Source organism: Chiloscyllium punctatum, chromosome 2 (genome assembly GCF_047496795.1).
Source record: "Chiloscyllium punctatum isolate Juve2018m chromosome 2, sChiPun1.3, whole genome shotgun sequence".
Taxonomy (NCBI): domain Eukaryota; kingdom Metazoa; phylum Chordata; class Chondrichthyes; order Orectolobiformes; family Hemiscylliidae; genus Chiloscyllium; species Chiloscyllium punctatum.
Window position 1 is genome coordinate 97,359,962 of NC_092740.1, and position 22,419 is coordinate 97,382,380.

The window sequence follows — 22,419 nt, forward strand, 5'->3', positions numbered from 1 at the left end:
TACTGTGGTAACAACGTGTACTTTTGACAAGATACACTCCACTAATACACTGTCTCAAAAAACTGAACAATACTGGAAATCTGAAACAAAAACAGAAATTGCTGGAAAATCTCAGCAGGTCTAGCAGCATCTGTGGAGAGAAATCAGTTAACATTTCAGGTCCAGTGACCCCAATTCAGAATGGGGTTCAGTTCTGTGGAAGGGTCACTGGACCCGAAACATTAACTCTGATTTCTCTCCACAGATGCTGTCAGACCTGCTGAAATTTTCCAGCAATTTCTGTTTTTGTTTGTCACGAAGTCTCTTGCACCATCTTCCAAACCCAATGCCTCTGGCACTGAGAAGGACAAGGGTAGCAGATGGAAGGAAATATCACCACCTGCAGGTTCCCTTTAATGATGCACAACAGCTTGACTTGGAACTGTATTGCCCTTTTTTTAAGCCTGATGCTGGATCAAAATCTTGGGACTCCTTAACAGCACTGTGGATGTAATTATCTCTCCAGACTGCAGCCGTTCAAGAAGGTAGTTCACCACCACTATCTCAAGGTGGTGGGCAGTGAATGCTGTCCTATCTAGTATTATTTGGAACTAATCCTTTTCTTTAAAAAAATACTGTTCTACCATAATAAGCATTTACCCTGGCAAACCCCCTTATTTTCTTATTCAATAGGTTGTTCTCTTTTTCTTTTAAACTTTAATCTGAATAGGCCATACCAATTCTGTTTCTTCCCATCAGACAAATTCATCACCCCAGGAACCAGGTCTTATCAATCTTCTCTGAACCACTTACACTACATAATGTCTCTTCTCAAGTAAAGTAACTAAAGCTGTACATGGTACACTCAGTTTGGTTTTACCAAAGCCCTGAATAATTTTAGCAATACTTTCCCCTGTTTTTACTCCATCACTTTACAATAAAGGCCAGTTTTTATTTGCCTTGTTACTTTTATAACTGCTGACTTTTTGAGAGCATATACCTTTGTATTGCAGAATTCTGTAGTCTCAATTTAAATATAATTCTGCTTTTCTTTTTTTTTGTGCAAAGGTGGACATTTTTGCCTAGTATATTCCATCTGCCATTTTTGTCAACTCACTTAACCTTTTTATAGCCTTTCAGATTCTTTGTATACTGCTCACAATTTGCTTTTTGACCTATCTTAGTATTCTAGCAAATGTGTCTACCATACAGTTGGTCCTTTATTCAAGTCATCAAAAACAGTTACAGTTTGCTATCCTTTTTATCCATTTATTCTTTGTTTATTTATAGTTAAGTTGTCCTTTTTTAAAATCTATATGAAATTATAGAGAGGTATAGTTATGGAAAAGCTTCTTAAACATTACATTGATAATTATTTGCAAAGGACAAAGTCATTTAAAATGGAAAGAAACAGACTGAAATGCTGCTTTCTGTGCTTAATTTGGAGGTGCCGTTGTATACCCCAGTCCAACAAAGTTAAAAATATAGTCCAACAGGTTTATTTGGAAGCACTAGCTTTCAGAGCGCTGCCTCTTCATCAGATGGTTGTGGAACAGGACCATAAGACAATTTATAGCAAAAGGGTTACAGTGTCATGGAGCTGTAATGATATACCAAACAAATTTAGATTAAGTCTTTCAACTTTTAGAATGGGATATGTAAGTTTCAGTTTTTTAATATGTAAATCCCAGAAGTCGTTTTAAGCTTAATTCTCAAGATAGCTTCACCTTTTCTAACAATAGGTGCCATCTGAGCTCAGACAATGCAGTAAAAGTGAGTTTAAAGCCTGTCTGTGTCCCAGTGTTGAGTCAGACTGGTTCTGTTTCTAAAGTGGGACTTAAAGAATCTTCCTTGGATTTATGCAGTTTTTGAACAAAACGAAATGTAATTCTGCAAATAAAAATTCACCCCATAGGCTTACATGTGTGCACTTGCAGTAGAGACAGCGAGTGTGTGCGTGTGAAGTATGTATATAATTGTGATAAAGTGTAAGCCTGTGAGAGGGTGTGTACAGGGGTGGCATGTGTGCATGTGAGAGAGGGTGTGTGCGCGCGCGCACGTGCTTGTTTTGTGTGAGAGTGTACAGTGCAGTGGGGTCAAACTTGGTTATTAGCCTCTGCTTGGCCACTTTGCATTGTTGCTTGTCCCGAAGTCTGACTTGAAGGATAGTCACCCGTAGGTCCAAGGCCAAATGTCCTGAACTGCTGAAGTGTTCCCCAACTAGTGTGTGGTGGTCGTTGCTCGGGTGTCCATTCATCCATTGTCATAGCGTCTGCTCGGTCTCGCCAATCTACCATGCCTGAGGGCGTCCTTGCCTGCAGCGTATTACATAGACAACATTGGTCTAGTCAAATGAGTACCTGTCACATACAGGGAGGGAGTTGTCCCCACGTGTAATGTTTGTATCCGTCGGCACTCTGAGACATCTTGCAGCAGCTGCCGTAACAGGGTTTTCCAGCGTTGTGGTCAATGTTGTCCTGAAGGCTGTACAGTTTGCTGCAAACAATGATCGTGCGCTCTGTCTTGCGCTCTCATGCTCATGTTACCACATTTATAGACACACTCCTTCACATGCGCACTCACCCACTGGCACAAATGTATGTTTATGGGGTCAATTTGTACTTGCTGAATTACATTTTATTTTGTTCAAAAATTACATAAATCCAAGAAAGAATCTGTAAGTCCAACTTTATAAATAGAACCAGTCTGACTCAACACTGGGATACAGACAGGCTTTAAACTCTCACTTTTACTGCATTGTCTGAGCTCAGATGGCACCTATTGTTAGAAAACTAAATCTATCTTGAGAACTTCACTTAAAAGGAGTTCTGGGATTTGCGTGTTTAAATACCAAAACTAGCATATCCCATTCTAAAAGATGGAAGACTTGATCTGAAATTTGTTTAATATATCATTACAGCTCCATGATGCTGTAACCCTTTTGCTATAAATTCTGTGTCTGTTGCCCTCTTCCACAACCACCTGATGAAGAGGCAGCACCTCGAAAGCTATGCTTCCATCTCAACCTGTTGGACTATAACCTGGTGTTGTGTGATTTTTAAACTTTCTGCTGAAGAGTTTGATTCTATGACTTCCTTTTCAATCAAGCTAACCTTGCATGAGAGGTAGGCCTTCTTGACTGCTCAATGCATTAAATGCATTATTATCAAAGGAAGTAAAAATGGATTTGTGGAATATGGAAAGAGTGGAAGTATTAGAGAAAAAAATTATTTTATTATCTGATTACTAGTATAGGTTTAATTCAGAAATGTGCATGGCTAATTGGATAGCACACTTGGATATTAAAATTATTTTAAAGATAACGATTCATGTAGGAGCGAACCATTAAATATATCATTATAGCTAGAGGGAAAACCCAGAAAGATCCACTTTGAAATGTGAACGTACTTAGAAAAGGTCATGATGATGAAACAAACATGGTATTAATTGAGCATAGATAACAAAATGATATAAGCAATACTTTTGTAATTAAAAGGAAGACCTGGTTGGAGATATGTCGTCATCACACAGATGTGAAAAGAACAGGAATACTGGAACGATCCAACTGATAAGGGATGGCAAAGGACATTATCATGTGAATATCATTACAAATCAGAAGAAGAGAGCACTCAGAAATGAAACCTCCTTATTGTTAACTAAGGCTTGAGAAGATTTGTTGCTCAATCGAAGGTTCTGGATGTCGGTTTGCTTGCTGAGCTGGAAGGTTTGTCTTCGGACGTTTCGTCACTATACATGCAGATGAGGAAGGACACCACTTCGACTAGGACAAGCCAAACAGAGACATGCACGAGAATACCTAGAAGCATGGCATTCCAACTGGAACTCTATCAACAAACACATTGACTTGGATCCCATTTACCACCCCTTGAGAAAAAGAACAGAAAATGACAGCACCATAGGAAATTATGTCACCACAGGAAATGATAGAAAGTGGGCTACATCACCAGTGGTTCATTCGGAGGTTCACTGGAGTATGGTGACGAAACATCTCAAAGCAAAACTTCCAGCTTATTGATAACCTTTTAATAAAGGATTCTTTTAAGAATGACTGAGTATAGGAGAGATGAAAGGACTATCCATAAGAGTATAAAACATCAAATATGAATCAGCTAGCTCAAACCTCACAACTTCATAAAGGAACCTTCACTGAATAATTAGAGTGTTAAATGATACAGCATCACATGAAAATGTGGGGAACTTGTATAGAAAGTTAACACCCACATTTGCAAAGCAGGAGAAAGAAGAATAATATATTTTTAAAAAAACTATTCAATTTAAAATTCAGAAATATCCAACTCTTGTAATACTTTTTGAAAAGGTATTTTCTCCCACTGGGAAAACACATCTTTGCTTGGGCCTTTTAGATAAAATTTCAACTGTTGATGGATATTCCTGGATGTTCTTGGATATTCGTGAATAGTTAAATATAACATAACTATTTTCTTTTAGACTTGGTATTTCATTTTTCAGTTGTTTTTAGCATAACAGCATACTTATTCATTTACTGTATTGCTTATTAATTTATGTTGATTGAGCTGTAAATTGCGTGAATCATCTCATTTAAATTCTTGTTACAACTGAAACAGATCCTGTTCTGTACACTCCTTCAGTGGGGGAGTATATTCTGGAGAGAGAATTCCCAGATCCTTAAAATTTCTGGGAAACTTAACTGGTTAAACCTAAGCACACTTTTTGGGGAAAAAGCTGACATTCTCAGTCAACTTCTCTTGAACAAAAACCAAAGTTACTGGAAAAGTTCAACAGTTTGGCAGCATCTGTGATGAGGAATCAGAGTTAATGTTTCTAGTCCGGTGACCCTTCCTCAGAACCCTTGAGGGATGGTTTTGTTAAATACTATACATCCAAGGCATTTGTGGGATTAACTAACTTGAACTCAGTGGAGAGAAGTTATCAAGGAAACACTCCTGATCTAATTTAGATGCAAGTCAAGGGTTAAAAGCTATAATTAACTCCAGATGTGACTTTATTTTAAATAGAAAAAAAACGTATGACCCATGTTCCTGGAAGGTATCATTGAGGCCCGATTGTGTGATTATTAGATTAGATTAGATTACTTACAGTGTGGAAACAGGCCCTTCGGCCCAACAAGTCCACACCGCCCCGCCGAAGCGTAACCCACCCATACCCCTACATCTACATCTACCCCTTACCTAACACTACGGGCAATTTAGCATGGCCAATTCACCTGACCTGCACATCTTTGGACTGTGGGAGGAAACCGGAGCACCCGGAGGAAACCCACGCAGACACGGGGAGAACGTGCAAACTCCACACAGTCAGTCGCCTGAGGCGGGAATTGAACCCGGGTCTCCGGCGCTGCGAGGCAGCAGTGCTAACCACTGTGCCACCGTGCCGCCCACCACATTACAGTGTGGAAACAGGCCCTTCGGCCCAACAAGTCCACACCGCCCCGCCGAAGCGTAACCCACCCATACCCCTACATCTACATCTACCCCTTACCTAACACTACGGGCAATTTAGCATGGCCAATTCACCTGACCTGCACATCTTTGGACTGTGGGAGGAAACCGGAGCACCCGGAGGAAACCCACGCAGACACGGGGAGAACGTGCAAACTCCACACAGTCAGTCGCCTGAGGCGGGAATTGAACCCGGGTCTCCGGCGCTGCGAGGCAGCAGTGCTAACCACTGTGCCACCGTGCCGCCCACCACATTATATACCACATGTGGCACCATAGAGAAAATGTTTAGAGACTGTATGCTGAAATTTTAGCTATAATTGAGTCTGAAAGAGAATGTTGGCCATGATTATCTGGGGTCAGACAATGAATAATCTTTCCTGCTTTTTTCTCCCCCTGCTCCCCATGCACACGTTTAGAGAGACTGAGACAACTCCAGCTGAAGAGGCAACTGAAATGGAAGAACCCCAAGATGCACTTGAAGGCGATACAGAGAACAAGTGAGTTCACTGTTTCTAGATTTCTTTCTACTACTATACAGTGTTCATACTTAACTCATCTTCTGAACAGATACAAAATGCTTGTGGATGAAAACAGCAATGTGATTCATTTTTATTCATTCATCTAGACAGTCGTTTTTTTTATTCTTTCTTGAGTAGCTCGGGTATTTTTTGACTACCCCATCCAGAAGTCCATTCCATGCACAGATCACCTTGTGTGATCAGTACTTCACTTCTTAATGTATCTTTTTAAAGCTGAAAAGCCCAAGTTTCTTAGCCTTTCTTCAGTCTTTCCTTATGACTCAGACTTAACACTATGGATCAATTTTGGGGTGTTCCTGCATACTGTTTCCAGTACCTGAATGTCTTGGGACCAGAGCTGGAGACAGTACTCAAAGTATGGTCTGATTGGCACTATACAGTTTGCACATGACTTCATCTGACTTGTGCTCTGCTATTTTGGTTATATAGGTCAGCACTCTATTTACTTTGTTGATTGTGGCTCTGCATTGGTTGGACATAGTGTCAAGTCTCCTAAGACTGGTAGGTCTTTTTCAACTTAATCATAGGCTATTTCAACACCGTTTGGAGTACATGTGTCACTGATACTGGGTCATAAATCAGTTGCTGATAACATTTGTGATCTTGAGCTGTGAAGCCATTAGTTATTGCTGATTATATTTGATTGATTTGAAGTTGCCCATTTAAAAATAGCTTTCCTTTACTTGCACACCTCCCTTGCATACTCATCTTGTGGAACACGCTGTCTTCCTTGATTTATTGACATGGTGTTACCAGTATATTCTTAATATTAGTTATATTCTTCTGCACAAAAGATGTCTGACAAGAACAGTTGATTGTTCAGGTCTCTGTCTTGCACACTATCAAGCTTTTCACACTCAGATGTTCTTAACATATAGGGTTATGTCACTGTCTCTTTCTGTCCACCATCTTTTCTGGCACTTAATGGATGTTGTATTCATGACCATATCCTGGATTAAGTATCATTTAATAATCACACTACATTAAGGTGTCCTGATGCAATAGAAGCCTTCAATTCTGGAGTTTTTTTTCTCTCCAATACTTCCAAGCAGTTGTTTCTGCACATCTTTATTGTAGATTTTCCTTCCTTTAGCCTCCAGTATCTGCTTGTTTGATATGAGGTTTGCAGAAAATAGTGATATTGTATTTGCATCCATCTGTTCTTGGGGGGGTTGGAATGGATGAACGAGGATTAAAGAAACTGGGGGTGAGGCCAAACGGCTCATCTGTTTAACTGTTTTGTTTGCCTTGCAGTGATTATTGCAGTCCTTCAAACCAATCTGATTTAGAAGCCCTCAATTCAGTGAGGAGAATAAATTTTATCATAAAACAAGTCCATTCTTCCTAGGGGAGGAAGAAACAAAGGACTGCAAGTGTTGGAAATTTGAAGAAACCGAATATTGGAAATGCCTAGGTCAGGCAGCAATGTGGAGAAGGTTGCCATTTCAGATTAGTAATCCTTCATTAGAACTGACAGTTTAAGGGATGAACAGCATTTTAGGCAAGTTCAGAGCCAGGGAAAAGAACAGAAGGGAGAACCTGTGAGAGTAGAAAAGTCATTAAATAATTAAACCTAAGACAATATCATTTTTGACTAACAACATTCTCAAATACTTTCAGGAGTTAACCATTACTTTGTCTATATTTTATGTTGTAGGCTGAATGAAGGGGAGCATGAAGCAACAGTAGATGATGGGCCACATGAAATGACTCTGGATGAATGGAAGGCACTTCAGGAACAGACACGCTCCAAAAAGGAATTCAACATCCGCAAACCAGACTCCAGTGTTTTGTCAAAGGCAGTTGTGATCCATAAGTCTAAATATGAAGGGGATGTAAGTGAATTGGATTGTAAAACTGTATCAACAGATGTTGATGTTTATCAAATCATGCAAAGTTTGAAGGCATTGAGCTTAGATTGTAGCTTTGTCAGTGATGTGGTGCTAGATAGCTATCTGGTCTGCTCATCCTTGACCTTGACCTACTTTTAAAATTTGTTGAGTGTTGAATGGAGGCTGCAATATCTCTACAATAGGTAAAGAGAAACAAATGTAAGCAGTTCAGCTTGGTCAGCAAATTGTTTCACTCACTACATTCACACAGCAGACCAAGGAGTCCTGGAAATCCAAAGACTGGAGATGAATTGGAAGTTACCAATTTATATTCTTTTTAAAATTATAACCCTTTCTCCTCTCATTAGTCAATATGCCTGTCATGTCAGTGACTGCAAACTTTGTTGCTCCTGCATTAGGAACAGAAAGAAGAATCTGATGAGGAAGATCACCATTACTTTAGACGATCAGCAAATGACATCACTTCCAAATTAGACATTAACTTCGGTAGTCTTACACGCCCTGGTCGAGGACGTGGTGGTGCCAGAGGCCGTGGAAGAGCCAAGCGAATTGCTGAAACCAGGCCAGAAGTGCCAGCTGTGGATATGGTAAAGGTGGTCTTTACTTTTTTGGAGTGGGGCATTCAGGAGTGTGCATTAGAGGAAAAGAGGAAAAACGGTTTTGCATGTGACAGTGTGATGTGATCAAGTAAGGAGAGTAGAATAGCTATCTCTTTCCTTACTCATTTGATCTTAACAAAGGATATGTGTGTCAATTCAGTGAATGTTTCCATATCATGATTATAAAAGAGACAAACTGATACTTTCCTTCTCTGTCTAATAAGAAATGACAACTTTTTTTTGTACTTAGCTTGGTAAAAGAAAAAATACACACTGATTTTCATACACATACAAATCGATTAAAGTAGGAAGATAGATTAACTAATTTAATATCCAGTAAAGGCAAAAGGTATTCAGTTTTGAAGGTTGGAGACTTCGATGACTTTAGGCTGAATTTGGTGATCATTCTGGACTGACTGTCAAGGCAGTTTAATGATCTAGATAATCTGTTTTTCTAGTTACAGCAACTGATAGGTTGAGTTCATGAGAAATGTCTGTGCCTGCAGCACATGGATAGTCGAAATCTATTTGTCAGATTTCAAAAGAGGGAATACACTCAGTCGTTGTTCTGTACCTTATTTACTGATGCAGGTGTTTACCTACACAAAGGGTAGCTGACTTGTCACATGGTCCTCCAACTGTTCTGTGACCCAAATATGGTCATGGCTAGTGGATTCTAGTTGCCTGGTTTACATTAATGGATTGCATCTCTGCAAGTTCCTTTCATAACCAGAGTCCCATTGTCCAAGTGATTAAGCCTCCCTCTCCTCCCCAAACTCCCGCATTCCTACTTCGCCTAAATACTTGTTCCTGGTGAGGTTTTGCAGACAGGTTGTTTCCATTTTAATGGTTTTGGACTGTAAAAGGTATGGTTATGCAAGTTCACTTTGGGATTTCTGTTCATGTATTGTGATTAATCCAAATCTTAAGTAGATCTTGCACAGAATGACAAAGAAATTATATAATGGAATCAGGCCATTTGTTCCTACTAGCCCGTGTGGAAAGTGAAATTAACATGAACAATGATTCTCAATTCATTTACCCAATGTCTTTCCTTCAACTACTCATTCAAATATGTGTGCATGTTAACACTATCTCTGATTCAAAAAATAATGGTACTGTTCCATGACTGTTAAAAATTAATTTACTGGATTTGGACATTGCTGGCATTTATTACCTATCTCACTGCCCATGTGAAAGTGATGTGTGACGTTCTTGAAATGCTGTGGTGCATGTGGCACGGTTTGGTAGAATGAATGATCCTTTGTAATTAAGGATCCTTCTAGGAAGTAGCAAGATAAAATTTCAAATTCCCTTTGAGGGAGAGCAACTCCCATCTGAAACCATTATCCAGAACTACGAGAAGGGCAATTACAGAAGTGTGAAGGAAGAGTTGTCAAAGTGGGTTTGAGAAAAGTCAGTGAATGAGCAGTGGTAGGTACTTAAGTAGATACTTCATAATACTCAACAAAAATGTTTCCACTCAAAAGAAGGAACTCTGTGAGAAGCATGAACAATCTACAATTAACAAGGATAGCCAAGGAGTATATCCAATCAAAAACTAAGGTATTCAGAGATGGAAATTAGTGCTAGGCCAGAAGTTTGGGAATTTTTTAGCTATGGATGATTAAAGAGCTAATAAAAAAAGGAAATATTCAAAATTTGCAGCAAGAACTTTCTATGGGAATGCAACATGAATAGCCAAAATGAGTGAAACCCTTGGAGAATGCAGCTGTAGAATAAGTAACAGGGAAACGGCATATAATTGAAACCAGTTTTTTGCATTGGGCTTCACAATAGATGACTTATCCATTAACAACGGGATGTTTAATAAGCAAGGTGCCAACAGAGGGAAGAATCCTGTATCAGGAAGGACAAACCATTTGACAAACTAACAGGGCTAAAGTTGCCAGGATGTTCTGTATCCAGCGGTTTTAAAGAAAGCATCAGCAGGAATAATAGATTCCTTTGTTGAAATATTCCAGAACTCTCTGAATTCAGGGGGGTTCCAGCAGATTGGAAGACAGCTAAAGTGATGCCCTGTTGAAGAAGGAGAGAAAATCCAGAAAACTATAAGCCAGTTAGCCGAACACTCTTTTGGGAGGTTGCTAGGAGTTAATTCCTTTTATGAAAGAACAAAAGATATTTATAAAAACTTAATGGAATCAAACACAATCAACATGATTTTGTGCAAGGGAAGTAATATCTGACAAGTTTGCTAGAGTTCTCTGAGGATGTAACAAGCAAAGTTGATAGAGGAATTCATGTTCAATCCATTGGTGTACACCGTGAACAGAAGTGATTCCAGAATCAAACCACTGACATAAGAAACAGCCTTTATCTTGTGATTTTAGTGGGTGGAGGGGGACAGTCATGATCACGTTACCTAGCTTAGTTGACAATTTATTGTAATTTTGAGTTTATTGAGAAGCAACAGTTTAGATACAGGATATTATAATGCAAACAAAGGAAATATCTGACTTGTGACAGATGAGAATGCTATACCAATCCCAGAGCCATTCTATAGAATGGAGGAGTAGAGGCAGCACACTCCCAAAGTTCAGAGGTCCTATGTATTCTTATAGTAGTCTTTGGTGGTCTCATTATTCCTCAGGGGGAGCTTCCAGTCTTCTCCCAAGATGATCGTTGGCTTACCTCTGGATCTTCTTGCCACTTCCTCCCCTCTTGTCACTGTTCATATACCTTTATTTTGGGGCTAGCCATCAATGCTATGCTAATCACCTGTCTAATCCCTTTTGGTCAGTGGCCATGAGTTAGCTATTAGAGTAGCTATTTTGCACACCACTTCAGGTATGGTCTGACCAAGAACCTGTACTATTGGAGCAAGACATCCCTGCTGTTGTACTTAAATCTCTTTGCTATGAAGACCAATAAAGCATTTGGTGCCTTTTTCACCTGCTGCACTTATATGCTTGTTTTCAATGATTTAATGTACAGGGATACTCCAGTCTCCTTGCACCACCCCCTTTCCAAATCTATTGCCATACAAAGTGAATAACCTCCCATTTAACTATATACCTTCTCTGCCATGCATTTGATGAGTCATTCTAAGTCACACAAGCAATTCTGCATCCTTCTTAGAGGTCCCCTTCCCAACCAACTTTGTCATCTGCAAACTTGGAGATATAACATTTAATTCCCTCCTATGATTTCGTACCATATATTGTGAGTAGCTGGGGTCCTTAAAAGGATCTGTTTATTCCTACTGTTTCCTGTCTGCAAACCAGTTCTGACCCCCACTATACATCACCCTCATCTGCTTTAATTTTACATGCTTATCTTCTATGTGAGAGCTTATCAAATGCCTTCTGAAAGACTAAGTAAACCATATACTGCCTCTCTCTTATATACAATTTGTTATATCCTCAAATTCCAGAAGATTTATTGTGATTTCCCTTTCCTAAATCCACGCTAACTTGTGTCTGATCCTGTCTGTTTTGAGTGCTCTGCTGTTAAATCTTCTATAATGGACTTCAGCATTTTGCCCACTGCGATACCTTCTACCTCCTTTTTTTTAAAAAACAGATGTATTATGTTTAACTACTCTCCAATCCATGGGAAATATTCAAGTCTATAGAATCTTGAAAGATGACCACTATTACCTGGACTAAAGTGGGATGTAAATCATGTGGCCCTGGGAATATTTTGGCCTCTTATCCCATCAATTTCCCCAATATCATATTCTTACTGGTTTCCTTCGTTCTTCCCTCTCACATAACAAAAATATATTTAATTGGTATTTTGTCAGCCATCTTTGTTTCCCATTCTAACTTGTTCTGTTCCTGTAAGGGACTTACATTTGTCTTCACCAATCTTTTCTTTTTCACCTACCTGGAGTTTTTTACAACCAGTTTGTATGTTCCTCAAAGCTTATTTTTGCATTCTATTTCCACTCTTAATGGAGAGTGTGGTGCTGGAAAAGCACAGCAGGTCAGGCAGCATCCGAGGAGCAGGAGAATCGATGTTTCAGGCATAAGCCCTTCAACAGGAATGCCCAAATCATCGATTCTCCTGCTTCTTGGATGCTGCCTGACCTGCTGTACTTTTTCAATGCCACACTCTCGACTCTGATCTCCAGCATCTGTGATCTTTACTTTCTCCCACTCTCTTAATCCCTTTGTTCTCCCTTTGCTGAAATCTAAATTGCTGTGAATCAGTCTGCTGTTAATTGAAATGTCCTTTCTTTGGATCTAACACTCCCTAGTTTCCCTTGCTAGACAAGGTCAAAACTATCTTTCCTGTTTATTCCTGTCTGGCACAAAAATAAACAATTGTTGCAGTTGTTCCTTTGCAAAATATAAAGGTAATTTTGTCTTTCTTTAGACACGGGTAAGTGCTCCCAATCCTGATGACCCAGAGGACTTCCCAGCTCTTGCTTGAAGCAACATTGAAATTTGGTAACTGGCACCAGTCTTGAAGAAAATAAGTTTTGGCACATCAGAAAGAGAGGCTTTTTGCTTCAGTGTGCAGTACTGACTACAAGGAGTGGCAGTTGGCTCTCAACTACTGAATTTGGACTTTGCTGTTCACGACTGACTGTGAATAGACTTCACTCAATGCGTGTGGGTGAAAGATGGCATTTCTCCTGAGTTTTCAGCACCTCCCTTTGTGCTTACTTTGTGTGATATTGGCAAATGTCTTAAACTGCTGAAGAGAGGTATATTTGATGTTTAAAAAATGCTATATATTAAAAATATTGAATTGTTTGCTTGATTTGTAATGGTTTCCTGAAAAAGCACACGGGTAAGAGAATGCAGCCTATATTCTGACAAAGATGGTCTATCATTTATTTGGTTATCTGTAAATTTTGAAGTATTGCAGGCATGTTATGGAAATGGCATATTTTGGTGCCTATTCAGCAGAAGCAGCTGCAATTGCAATTTTTTGAAGCCATGTTAAACATTGCATAAGTCCTTGAACTTGAAAAGTTGCTTATTAGACCACAAATTCAAAAAAAATCCTTTTCCCCTAGTGTCCATTTTTGGAAGCCAAGTGTTAAAATTTGTGAAGTTTGGACTAACTTATGTAAAGGGGAAACACTGCATAATTTGCCTTTTTGGTAAATGATTGTGAAAACTTGATAGAATAAATGCAGATTTGTTGAAAGTTAGTTCTTTTTATCTTCATGTTGCTATACATGGAGCTGAATTCAATATTATTAATGCTTACATTATGGAAGCAGTGAGGGATTGTCATGTAGCACTTTAAGTACAGCAGAGTTACATTACTAAGTATTAGACACACACTATGAAAACATTCAGGGGTTTGTTTTTATAAATGATTACTCCATTGTATGACTGAGTAAAATCATTTACTAGTGCATCTGCTAGTTGCTGGTTTGAGTTGTCTTGCCAAAATGCTGAAAGCCAATTGTTACTTTGATACTTAAATTGCAGAGAATGACCTATTTGGCTAAATGAATACACCTGTCCTTTGACAGAGGCTGTTTTTAGTCTGTCAGAAGCTGTGATTTCTGACAAAATGGTAATATTCCCCTTTTTAATTTGGTCCTGATGCTGGTTGCCTTTTTCTAGAATGGCTGAGGACTTTACAGGGTAGTAACAGTTCCAAAAAGCTGTCTTTTCTCTCTCTCGCGCACTCTCTCTTCTCTTCTCCTCTCCCCTTAAATTTATCAGCTTGAGTCTAGGGTCTCTGTGGTAATTGCATTTGTTTTTAACTATTGATGAGCTTGCATGTTTGTGGCAGTGCTACAGGAAGAAAATGTGGTGGATGTTAACTGAGTGGACTTGTTTAACAAAAACTGATCAAAAACCTAAAATAACAGGAGGGGGACCATTTTTAATCCACCAGCAAATGGTCTGTCAAATGGCACAGCATGCTCATCTGATGGTGCTTTAATTCAATATTCTGCCTAACTCCCATAAGGTCCAACTCCTGAAGAATCCAATATTAACATCTGGTAGTCTTTTAGACATTTTCTAATCAACCTGTTGAAATTAGACATCCTTGCTGCAGGCGAGACTTGAACCAAAGGCTCCTGGCTCAGCATAAGGATGCTATGATGCATCCATGCTATGCAAAACAGGCCCTAAACTAGATTTATACACACATTGGTCAATATTGACCAAACTGTAGGCTTGTCTTGTAAATAACTTTAAGTAGTTGAGATAGTACCACTGAGTTGTTTGTTGGTGACACTTACTTGCTCCAGAAGATGGAGCTCTAAAAATCTAAGTTTCACAGAATCTTCAGTAATAAAAGATTCCAATCTGAACTCTACAATGGGGTGTTTCTAGGGGGAAGGGAGATGTAGAAATTAGAGTCAATGTTGACAGGTCTAGTAAATAAAGCCAAGTTGACTTAACAGTCAGGCTCATTTAAGTTTGGACCAACAATTTTCTCTACCTTATTGTGACTTGGTGATATTTTTGGCCACAACTCTGGGCCAGAGGTTCCATGGTCAAGTCTCTCCCCTCCCTTGGAGGTGTGTCATAACATGCTTGTACAGGTTGCTTAATTTATTAATCTACTTCAGATGGGATACATCAAGTATGATGGGCTTTTTTTTACATTGGCACACTGCAAAGAGATGTATGTACTGCTATGGATTTAGAGATGCTGGTATTGGACTGGGGTATACAAAGTTAAAAGTCACAACACCAGTTTATAGTCCAACAGGTTTTTGGAAGCACTAGCTTTGAGTACTGCTGCTTCACCAGGTGGACAACAACCTAATGAAGGAGCAGCGCTGTGAAAGCTAATGCTTCCAATTAAACCTTTCCATTTGCAGTAAACAGATTCTAAAATTGTCACAATCTTAGGTCAGTTGTTACATTTTAAAATAATGAATTTTAAATTTTTAGTCTGTGATGATGTATTGGGCACTTTCAAAAGGTTTTGTTTTTAAGAAAGTAGGGCTATTGAGACAAATGATGGGGTGCTACCACTGAACCAGTTAGTGTATCTCCCATTTTCAGTTCGAAAGTGGCATTAAAAGATATCACAGAATTTCTCATCTTAAAATGAATGCAAATACATAAAATGCTATGTTTATTTCCTGTCAAAAGGTTTTTTACTGCATACATTTCTGTACAAAATAAGTTGCTTAACTCTGGCTTTGCAATGCAATTAATTAAACATTAACAAATTAAACCAGAGAAAAGATCAATTCCATAGTTAAAAATACCTTTCACCCAAATTAAAAAATGTACACCAGTTATACTGGATCAGATTCCACTCAAGACTAAAACAGAAGCAAATGCAAATAATTCAACCAGAATTTTAAAAATCTGATTCCTAACATTGTGCAGTACTGTATTGCTTTAACATGAATATACAAAGTTCTGTAACAAGTTAAAAAGTTTCTTACAGTACTGTTCCAGACAAAGTGCACACATCCAATCCACAGCACTAACTGTAGCTAAAAATCCACTCTCAAAAGACATTCACTGCAAAAACTGAAAATACAACTTGTTCATGCATATAAAAATATTACCCTTCACCCAAATTTGGGTCAGATTTTTATAATCTTTCCAACAGATTAACAGCACTCTTACTGTTCCAAATCAACTCTACCACACAACAGGTAGAACATTTGTCTAATTACAAGGTCACTTGGCTTTTAAGTTTCCTTAAACAATATTTGAAGAAAATTAATAACCATTCATTTAAGAAAATGAATTATTAGTATGTTTATTTTACATGAAGTAATCTTAGTAACAGCTCTCAATACATATTCTCATTAAATGAAAAGTTGTAACTTTAAAGTTTTAGGATTTTGTTTGCTACGGATAGTGTCTAGTGTAGGACAACACTTGCTTGGGGTATTTTGCATTCTCATTGCTAACATTGCAGGGTTTTTTTTCCAAATGCATAGATGGTGGCTGTTTTCAAAGCATTTAACAAATAGCAAACTACTTCAACCAATGAGAATCTCAGTGACAGACATAGATATCTATCTTTAGAATTGAAGGAGGCACCATCTGAATACATAACATTCATAATTCACAAAAAGTGATTAAAATTGCAACTTTAAAGTTGAAAGTTTGATTCAGTATAAACTTCAATGTCAAAAAACTTTCTTCAATAATCTAGTTCCTTCATGATCATTATCTGGAAAATATAATGGCATGAAGTTTTCACTTCATACCACATTTCGTGTTGTACTTTCTACTTTGGCTATAAGATGGTGCTTAAAGGCTTGGTTTCTGCTTCACAGCTCGGGTACAATGCATTATGCAACAGGACAGTAAACACTTGTTTTAAAACTTTCTTAATGTTCTTTGCAACCTGATGTACGAAAGGAAGTGTAAAGATCCATTATTACCATTACTTGTTATGTTATGGACAGGAAGTTCTCAAGGTGGAATGGCAGAGGAGTTCAAGGTCAGGACTGTCATTTTGCAGAACTCTTCTGATGATGCGAAGGTGTTGCTCTGGAATAAATTCCTAGTTCATTGAGAAAATCTTGTTCTCCAGGTTCCTCCACAAATGTTCAAGGTATCACTTCAAAGTGTGAATGTTAACGGAGCAATGGTACTTTAGTGCTAATAGTCGAGTGACTTTAAAAACAGATACAATAAATTAGTGCATAATAAAAAAAACAAAAGTTAGGGTGCATTTTATACAGAATAAGTTCATTCAAGAAATTAACCCAGGCACCACTATCAGGGGTGGGGGGGGGGGGGGAGGGGGAGAGGAATAATATGGGTGAAATCAAATCAAAAACACTTATGGTAGTTCTTTGCAGTCATATTAAACTCTTCAAATTCATTCTTAGTTTATGATTCATTTGTCACAACCCATGAAGGGAATTCAAGGAAGTGGGGGGGGGGGGAAATAAAACCAGCATGTGAATGTCAGGTGAGGACAGGATGCATTTAGCTGCAATGCCTTTTAAAAATAGCATTAGACCTATAACAAGCTGCCTCTTTGGTCCATCAACCTTTTCACCCAATGATAGGAAAAAGTGAAATGAAATGTTTAATATGACGTATCCTTTAGTCAAGTGGATTCATTGCTTAGATTTACCCATGCCAATTGAGAGGGGTACATTACCTTAACAAACCAAAACAAATTTAATTTCTGCAATTCAAACCTTTATGTACTTAATCTCAAAATTAACTTTCAGCAAGTTGGGATCTAAACCAGCAACTGAATTACATCTGTTTTCATATTTACAAAATAAAGTGGTGCAGAAGTATCATATTTTAAACATTTGATTCCACTTTGTCTCCATCCTTCAGGGAAGCTTAAAATTGTAATGCCTTTCAATATTATTCTAAAAGTTGACACTAAAAGGTAAAACTAGGGAATAAAACAAAGACTGAAGCAATGTGTACTTGTACCTCTAAAATTTAATGAAACAGGTCAAAAGAAATCAATATTTTCCAGTACAAAAATTTCTTATGAAGTTACACAAGATATACTTGTTGAATATGTAGGCTAGTTGTTGGATTTTCACAATTTTGCCTTAATAACATTCATGTTTTCTGCATTTAACAAAACCTTCATGCACAAGAATATTTAGATGATTTTATAAATTTGTTGTTTAAAATATTCACATTTTCTGAAACTTATGGAAAAGTTTGTACTAGAGTGGGGGCATTAAATGTAAAGACCTGGGCATGGTCACTTTACATGGAAGGTTGTGTTTATTGTGAAAGCAATGATCATACACACACAAGAACAAAATGTCAGCCAACTGATATCACCAACCCTGTTTGCATAACTGCCATTTTGTTATTTAGACAAGGAAGTGGATCATTCCTTCAATATTGGAGGAAAGGAACAGACATAGTAGATGCAGCACTAGGAGGGGCCCTACCGAGACAGTGGAGAGGCCTGGGTGAATAGAGGAGTGATGGAGGTGACTACCTACCATATGGAGAGGAAGATTCTCTGTCAGCTCCAGCTGCCACATCTATCTCACCCCATGTCTGGTGATGGCAGCAGCCCATTGCAGCCAGCTGATGTCAAGCTGCACGAAGTGTCTGTGCCATTTTAGCATTACAATCATTTTGAATGTGGCACATCATTTAAACAGATGTAAGCAGGACACCTTTTCAAAATGTTAACTAAAAAAAAGTGTTTCAAGGAGAAATAGACTTGACAAAAAAGTATTTACTGGATTATAGCAGAGGACCTAGTTGGAGATATCAGCTGGAATAGCAGAAAACAGAAAAAGATTGGAGAAACAGCTTGAAATATCTCCAAACAAGCAAGCAGGGACTTAGAGTAGGAGATAGATAATGGGTTCTTGAGTATTCAGTTTTAAAAATAAAATCAGGACTGGGAAATTATATAGTTAAGTAGTTTAATTAATAATATTTCAGTATGAAAACCAGACATTCAGGTAGCAATATTGACACTCTAATATTATTCTAGTTGATTTGTGGTGATGTATAATGAATGTGAGGAATGAACATGTTTTGCAAAATTTCCTTCAGCAGATTGTTCTTGGCCCTAAGCTCGTAGCATTTCTGGATGTTGTATTGAGAAATCATAGAATCCCTACAGTGTGGAAACAGGCCATTTGGCCCAACATTGACCCTCTGAAGTGTATCCCACCCCTACTCTATTACTCTACATTTACCCCTGATTAATGCATCTAACCTACACTTCCCTGAATACTATGGGCAATTTAGCATAGCTAATCCACTGAGCCTGCACATCTTTGAACTGTGGGGAGGAGGAAACCCACACGTACACAGGAAGAATGTGCAAACTCCACAGATAGTCCCCCCAGGCTGGAATCAAACCTGGATCCCTGACATAGACAACAGTGCTAACCACTGAGCCACCCTGCTGCCCTAATGAGGTGGACCAAATGGGCTAGGGGAAACAGTTGGTTAAGAATTTACAATCAGAAGTTTTAAATTAGCAATGGCAAACTGCAAGAACTTCTAACTTCCTAGATGACTAATTTCTTCTTAATCCACTGAAATCTACCTACAGTAAAATGGAATTGAAGATGAAATCATAACAAAATGATCTTGAGAGAAGTTCTGGGTAGAGGTGAAATACATCAAGCGCGAAAGAACCAAAGCCACTGTTCCTTGAAAGAGGACAGAAAGCACGACAAACCCTTTGTTTTGCTTTATGATGCACGTCAAGTTAATTTTTTAGGTGAGAACTTGGCTAATAATAAATTGAGAGAAGTAAAGAAGAAAATACAACTAGTAAAGAGTCAGTCTAAAAATATGGCAGATAACAAAGAGAACTTAAAAATCATGTAACACAAAGATCAAATGGATAGCAAAAAGGTAGAGTGGGGCCTAATGGAGACGAAATGGATGATAGATGCTTAGAGGTTTTTGGACAACACAAATATTTGAGTACTTTGCATCGGTGCTAACAAAATATCAGTCGAAGCAGAGATAAAGAATAAAGTGAAAATTGATAAAGATATTCTGGAAAAACTGCTATTATAACTGATTAGGTTTGTATGATGTGTTTAATAAGCAATGCAAAACATAAGTTAAAGGTTCATGTGACTATTTCAAACTGGCTTTATAACTAGCTTTGCTGAGCTAGCTGCTTCACAAGTTACTTTCACACATAGGAGTTAACAGCATGGACAGCTATGACAAACAAGACTTGCCAAGTCCAAGTGGTTGGAGCAGAAGGAAAATGCGGAGAGCAAAATAGCAGTTGGTGTGTTCAACAGCACAAACAGGCTGTAGTTTATGAGCAGAAGGCCTACCATAACCTTCCAATCTTGCCAAGATATGGGGGAATTGTCAGGATTAGAAAGTACCAATGTGCTGTTCTTATTCATGAAAGAATGCTAGGATAGTCATACTAACTACAGACCAGTCACTTTAACATCAGTGGTTGGTAACATTTTAGAAACAATAAATTGGGGAAAAATAAACAGGCACATGCAAAGCTTTTAGTTAATTAAAAATCGCCAATATGGGTCTGTAAATGTCACATCATGCTTGAGTAATCCAAATGAATTTTCCAAAGTACTAACGGAGAAGGATATTGAAGGGAATTTAATGGATGTTTGTCAAATGCTTTGTACGAAAGCATTTGACAAAGGCTGGTTATCGAAACGGAGGCCTGTGACATAATGTCAGCTTAATTAAAATATTGGCTTTATGGAGCAGTTATATCTAGAGCACAGTAATTCTAATCGACAATTTACAAAATATGGTTTTCATGTTCTGCATCCCTACCAAACCCATGCAGACCTTTTCGTCTATCTTAATATTTCAGTGCTTTCATGATTTGATGTTAGTTCAAAGAACGGAGTGAAGGAAAGCAGCTATATTTCCAATCAGGATGATGGGCAGCTTGGAGGGCAACTTGCAGTTGGTGCTGTTCCTATATATCTGTTGACCATCCCAAGTGTTAGGGGTCAGAAGTTTGGAAGTTGTGTCAAAAAAGCTTAGAGTTGTTTCAGTGCATCTTGTACATGGGACACACTGCTGCCAGTATGTTTCAGTGGTAAAGGGAGTGAGTGCAGAACAGGGTGAATGGGATGCTATTCTTTAGGGAGTCCGGTGATGAGTTAACTTGCTTCAGAATTCCCAGCCACTGACCTGTTCTTGTAGCTGCAATATTTATATGGTTGATCCAGTTCAGTTTCTGATCAATGGTAGCCCTTGGGACATTTTTGTTTAATGTTCATTCACAGGATGAGTGTGTTATTGACAAGGCCATTAATTTTTACCATCCCCAATTGGCCTGAAGGAGGTGGTATTGAGCTGCCATCTTGTATTGCAGTCCTTGATGCGTAGGAACACTGTTGTTGGCAAGAGTTTAATTTTGAACCAGATGGTAGGGAATTCAGGGACAGTAATTCCATTGAATATCAGTGATCTGTCTGTTTCTCTGCAGTTTTTGGTAGCTGAGAGAGCGCAGATCATAAAGCATTAGGGGAGTAGGACAAAAGTAGAAGCCTGGAGAGATAATAGGAGAATGGTGGAGAACTGCAATATAGCACGTGTACTACAGCTGCAGGAAGAGAGCATAAACACGGAAGGCAGAAAAGTTCACTGCTTAGTCTATTCATTTAAATTAAACCACAAAGAAGAATATATTTGAGCTTGAATGTATTCTCCAAAATAATTTACAATAATGAACAAGACTACTAATATACTGCTGACTTTTTTCTATACAGGAATTGCTACAGTATACAGTATCCATTTCCTTCTTTCCAACAATAATAAAAAAGTATTTCATTGTGATAGTACTTGACAACATTGCTTTCACTCTTAGATATAAAATAGACCAATAAAAAAACCTGTTAGTCATATTTTTAAAAACAAATATGCTTAGTTTTATCCAGGTTCCTACGTTGCCAATATAAGCAGATAATCGAGAATCCACTTCATATTTCATGATATCAGCTAATAGTTTTAAACCTAATGTTAATTTTTCACTTATCCTGAATCTCTTATTTCCTTGGACAATATAAAGTATATTAAGATGCTTTTTTAAAAAATATACCCACAGAAATTCTTTTTACCTCAGATTATTGTTTGCAGCCATGGATCTGGTTGTCCGTTTGCTCGTAGGGCTTATACCAGGAACAGCACGTGGATTTGAAGGCTTGCAACTCTGTGCGCTAGACTGCAGTATTATCCTATATTTGCATGTAGTTAAATTGGAACAGAAATAAAGTCAGTCTTTAAAAAGGCCACCAAATTAGCAATTTGCTTCAGTTAAACCAACCTGATCATTTTTAACAGTTCATGCCTGACTGAAACAGTTACGTTGCTTATAATTTGCTGTTCCTGGTGGGTTTGATAAAAAGATTCAACTTGTATTTCTCAGTTTAATAATAATAATAGGGACACATTGAATGCAATTATGAATCACAACGTAATCTGTTGTGAAATTAAGTGATTATTAAACACAGCAGGCCAATGTAGATGTGTCAAAACGTTTTAAGGATATCTTAATTACATACTCAGGTGAGAACACACCATCTACATGTTTACCTCCAAGGCATGCACTGTCCTGACTTGGAACTATATTAACTATTTTGTCA

General features: G+C 38.2%; 2 protein-coding genes across 5 annotated transcripts in view; one reads left to right on the plus strand and one right to left on the minus strand.

Moving 5' to 3' along the window:
* Positions 1 to 13,566, plus strand: part of LOC140486944 (intracellular hyaluronan-binding protein 4) — a 54,855-nt gene extending 41,289 nt beyond the window's left edge. For both annotated transcript variants that reach the window (XM_072586191.1, XM_072586180.1), the window contains 4 exons: positions 5,861 to 5,941; positions 7,641 to 7,818; positions 8,235 to 8,423; positions 12,780 to 13,566. In XM_072586191.1, the coding sequence (XP_072442292.1) occupies positions 5,861 to 5,941; positions 7,641 to 7,818; positions 8,235 to 8,423; positions 12,780 to 12,836 (505 nt within the window). In that variant the 3' untranslated portion in view covers positions 12,837 to 13,566. The remainder of the gene's footprint in view (positions 1 to 5,860; positions 5,942 to 7,640; positions 7,819 to 8,234; positions 8,424 to 12,779) is intronic.
* A 1,654-nt stretch (positions 13,567 to 15,220) lies between these two features.
* LOC140486934 (dual specificity protein phosphatase CDC14A-like) overlaps positions 15,221 to 22,419 on the minus strand; it is a 97,114-nt gene continuing 89,915 nt past the window's right edge. Inside the window, exons 14-15 of one of the 3 annotated variants that reach the window (XM_072586143.1) lie at positions 21,895 to 22,011; positions 15,221 to 16,978 (exon numbers count right to left, since the gene is read on the minus strand). In XM_072586143.1, the coding sequence (XP_072442244.1) occupies positions 16,939 to 16,978; positions 21,895 to 22,011 (157 nt within the window). In that variant the 3' untranslated portion in view covers positions 15,221 to 16,938. Of the gene's footprint in view, positions 16,979 to 21,894; positions 22,012 to 22,419 lie in introns of those variants that run through there. The other 2 variants (XM_072586152.1, XR_011962675.1) reach the window with 2 other exon arrangements.